This window comes from Carlito syrichta, unplaced genomic scaffold (assembly GCF_000164805.1).
Source record: "Carlito syrichta isolate Samal-C Ts95f unplaced genomic scaffold, Tarsius_syrichta-2.0.1 Scaffold309481, whole genome shotgun sequence".
NCBI lineage: Eukaryota > Metazoa > Chordata > Mammalia > Primates > Tarsiidae > Carlito > Carlito syrichta.
Genome location: NW_007253577.1, coordinates 110,247 through 114,634, shown reverse-complemented (window position 1 = coordinate 114,634; position 4,388 = coordinate 110,247). Strand labels below are relative to the sequence as shown.

The window sequence follows — 4,388 nt, the reverse complement described above, 5'->3', positions numbered from 1 at the left end:
TCCGTGCTTTGGGAGGCTGAGGTGAGTGGATTGCCTGAGCCTGCGGGTTCAAGACCCGCCTGGGCAACTTGGCGAGACCTCATCTCTACAATAAATCGCGCCTGTAGTTCCAGCTACTTGGAAGGCTGAGGCGGAAGGATCGCCGGAGCCCAGCACGTCAAGGCTGCGGTGGCCGGCAGCAGCCACTGCACTCCAGTCTGGGCGACAGAATGAGACTCCAACTCAAAAAAAAAATAGTAGCTTCATTTAACAATCAGCTCACAAAGTTCTTGCAAATGAAACAGTCCATACGCCAAAGTCAGTACAAGCTAGCCCAGCACACAACTGGGTCAGCAAATCTGAATGCAAAACTGCTACCTGAATGCAAATCCTTTTGCTGCCATGTATGAAGCTGTGCGGTAACTGACAAGTTACTTAATGTTGCTGAGCCTTGGTGTTTTAATCTGCAAAATGGGCTTTCGTAGTCATTGTGCACAACCCTGACGGTTGAGAATGTGCTTAGTAAATGATTATCAGCATCATCATTTGTTCAGGGACATTAGTGTGAAGGCAAGATGTTCTGGCACAAAGACATGCCCGTGGGACGGGCACAGTGGATTCATTGTGTGGGGCAGGATGGTACGGGGCTGAGAGACAGGACTGTCCTTTTCCAAACAGTCCTCCTATTGTCAGAAAAGGCGCATTCCACAGTTTGGTGTGTTACTGTTACTGCAGCCACAGACATCCTCAGCCCTAATTCTCTTCTTGTGATCACTTTCCTGGGGAGCTGCCAGGGTCAGAGCATTTCTGTGCCCTGCTGTGTTCCAAAGGGGCCGTGCCAGTTTCTGACGCCAGATGCATGAGCTCTTGTAGCAATAACCACAACCGCTGTTTGTTAAGTGCGTTTTCATTTACAAAGCACTTACCCTGCGGTGCCCACAGCACCCCTTTGGAGGTTGGGGTTACATGGACCCCCCTTTAGCAGCGAGTCCAGAGAAATTCAGGGCAGTTGAGCAGCTTGCCGAAAGCCCACAGCTGCAGCACTGCCTGAGCCAGGCCTGCAGACCACAGTAGCTCAACACAGCCTGACGGTGCCCACATGAGAGGAGTGCCATTGCTGTCCCATATTAGAGATCAAAAACTGGGGCCGGAGAGGTTGGCCAGTCCAGCAAGGATGGATGGAATCTGCATATGGGCGTCTGGTTGCAGATTCTGTGCTCTTGATCACTCCACAAGGCTTGCACGTGGGCCTGTCCTCTGACTCATTTCAGTGCCTACTTTCACCCCCATCCAGGCTGCCTCCCTGGAATTCCAGTGTCGGGGCCAGCTGCCGCCCCCAACACTACCCTGCTGACTGAGTCTCGTCTCCCCACAGGCACTGGGAGCTTGACTGCTGCAGTGGAGACGGCTTCGGGACGCCAGGCCCTGGTGGTGGGCAAGCCCAGCCCCTACATGTTCGAGTGCATCACGGAGCACTTCTCTGTGGACCCCGCCCGCACGCTCATGGTGGGTGATCGCCTGGAGACCGACATCCTCTTCGGCCATCGCTGCGGCATGACCACCGTGCTCACGCTCACAGGCGTCTCCCGCCTAGAAGAGGCCCAGGCCTACCTGGCAGCTGGCCAGCACGACCTTGTGCCCCATTACTATGTGGAGAGCATCGCGGACTTGATGGAAGGGTTGGAGGACTGAGCCCGCTCGGCCTGCAGATGCAGGCCTGCCCCTTCCCCTCGCCCCGATCCTGCCTCCGTGATGGGTCACGAGCCATGTTAAGTGCCACTGGCTCCCTGGCCCCAGTTTTGGCTCCCTGGTGGGGCTGGGACCAAGGGAACGTTTGAGGGCCCCTTCACCCCTTCCCAGCAGTGTCTGGGCACTCTGCTGTCCCAGAAGCTGGTCTCCCATGGGTTCATCTTGGCCTGACCTAGCCAGGTGGCCTTATTTCCTGCCCTGTCACCTCCCCTCCCTGAAATCTGGGCCCTGATGCCAACTGGAGGTTTCCCCCAACCCTGGACACTGAGTCCTCTCCTGTCTCCCTAGGGCTTCTAGAGCTCTGCCTGCCCCTCAGGGCCTGGCCCTTGGGTTCCTGTTGACCAGTCAGAGGTCACATAACCACAGCCTCCTACTGTCCTGAGTGGACCAATTCTAAGGCTACGTGATACTGACTCACTGGTCTTGGGTCCTGAGAGGACCAGTTAGGGACTTGAGTGACATTGGCCCTTTCATGCCCTGGAGCCTGAGTGGACCAATCCTAAGACTAACTGACAATGACCTTTGCATGTCCTGGGTCCATCAGGACACCAAGATATAAACCCATTGGTTTCTTAGATCCTGAATAGAACAATCCAGACGTCTGAGAGACAGTGGCCCCTTCTGAAGACACCTCTCCTCCATGAAGATTGTAACCCAGTGGGTTACTCAGGGCTCTGGGGCTTCTGTGGCCAAGAGCCCACCCTTTCCTGGTCTTGGTACCTGTCCAGTGTTGATGCTGGCCACATCTTGGAAGGGGGGCTTTTGCGTCCCCCTTGTGGTCAGTGTTGGCCGTGCCACCTCTCCCCCATACCCACTCCCAGCTATTTAATTTATTTGTGTGCCAGTGACAGTGGGGGTGGGGGCAAGGCCTTTCCCCCACCTCCACCCCTGTTGTGACCAGTCCTCCCGTACTTAATAAAGTGCGAGTGGGAGTGTTTGTGTGTTGGAGTCTGTGGTTGGGGAGGGAGGAGCCCCTGCCTGAACCTGTGCTTCTGGGAGCTGGTCCGCCTCCCTCCTCTCCGTTGAACTGACCCATCCCGGTCCCAGGGTTGTGCTCTGTGCAATAACACCCTGACTCAACAGCACTTTATATGTCATTGGGTTTTTTTGTTGCTTTTTTTCCGAGATGAAGTATCACTATGTTGCCCGAGCTAGTCTCCAACTCCTGGACTCTAGCAGTCTTCCCACCTCTGCCTCCCAAAGTGCTGAGGCACTGCACCTGGCCACCACTGAATTTATACACCAATTTGTTCCAGTCCTTTGGAAAACCCAGCAAGTTTGTATTACCCATTCCATTTTACAAGTTAGGAAACAGGATCAGAAATGTGATGCTGACTTACCCAGGAATGCAGAGCTGGACAGTATGGTCACCTGTGGGATTTGAACTTGTGTTGGCTGCCTCTGGGAGGCTGCAGCCCTGCTCAGGAGTCAGGAAGGTAGAGAATGAGGTTCCGCTGAGATTGCTCAGGTGAGGTGCTCTGAGGCATCCATCGCACCTGGGATACTGCTGGTGAAGGTCTGTCCTGCTGGCCCCAAGCTCCTCCAGGCGAGGGCCATGTGTCTCATTGCTGCATCCCCAGTGTACTTCCTGCAAAGTAGGCATTCAGCTGTGAGCTAGCTCAGGGGCAACCCAGAAAGGCTGAGAAGCTGGGGAGGTGCAGTGACTGCTTTAGGCCTGTCACTGATTTGCCCGTCTATTTGAAGCTTGCACAAGCTCCTTCCTGCTCAGCTTCAGTTTGCTCATTTGTAAAGTGAGGGATGGGACTTCAAGGTCTAGGAAATCCTCTCCAATGATTCCTGGGAGGAGGGAGTGCTTGACAACCTGGCTGCATCATGAAGTCGGAGCAACTGTGTATCCATGGAGACTCTTGCTTGTAACAGACTCAGCTCAACCTGGCAAGGACATCAAGGGGCTTCCTGGCTGCCCCTTGAACTGCTCCAGTACCTGCAGGCTAACGTTCAGAGACAGTGGGTGCCTCTCACCTGACCGGCTGACCAGGGTCAATTCCCACTGGCCTAGCTTGGGTCACATGGCCATCTGGAAACCTGCACCCCAAGGGGCTGGGACACAACTATTGGTCAGCCTAAGTCATGTGGCCCAACCCTCCCTTTCCATCAGCTGGGAAGTGTTTTCCTACCCAGCCCTCCTCAGGACTTAAAGGTAGTGATTCCCTACCTTTGGGGTAGCACATGGAGGTCTGTGAGGTTGGGAATGGATCCTAGTCTCAAGCACTGACTCTTGAGTTAAAGTTTGAGTCTAAACCAATCACGGTCATTTGATTCTTCCTGGCTAGTGTTTGGTGTAGGTGTGGACATGTGACAGACATGTGATACTTTTTTTTTTTTTGAGATAGGGTCTCATTTGTCATCCAGGCTAGATTGCAGAAGCATGAACATAGTTCACTGCAGCCTTGACCTTCTGGGTTCAAGCGATCCTGCTGCCTCACCCTTCCAAGTAGCTGGGACTACAGGTGTACACCACCATGCCTGTAGTAATGTTTTCATTTTTTTGGAGACAGGCTTGCTATGTTGCCTAGGCTGGTCTCGAGTTCCTGGGCTTAAGCCATCCTCCTGCCTCATCCTCCCAAAGTGCTGGTTTGGGGGTAAGCCACCATGCCTGGCCAATATGTGTTCACATTTTTTTTTTTTTTTGAGTTGGA

At 53.9% G+C, this 4,388-nt stretch overlaps 1 protein-coding gene across 1 annotated transcript in view; it reads left to right on the top strand.

The window, feature by feature from the left end:
* Positions 1 to 2,665, top strand: part of SH3BP1 (SH3 domain binding protein 1) — a 22,854-nt gene extending 20,189 nt beyond the window's left edge. Inside the window, exon 18 of the mRNA XM_008067336.2 lies at positions 1,355 to 2,665. Coding sequence (XP_008065527.1) covers positions 1,355 to 1,671 — 317 coding nt within the window. The 3' untranslated portion in view covers positions 1,672 to 2,665. The remainder of the gene's footprint in view (positions 1 to 1,354) is intronic.
* Positions 2,666 to 4,388: the final 1,723 nt, after the last annotated feature.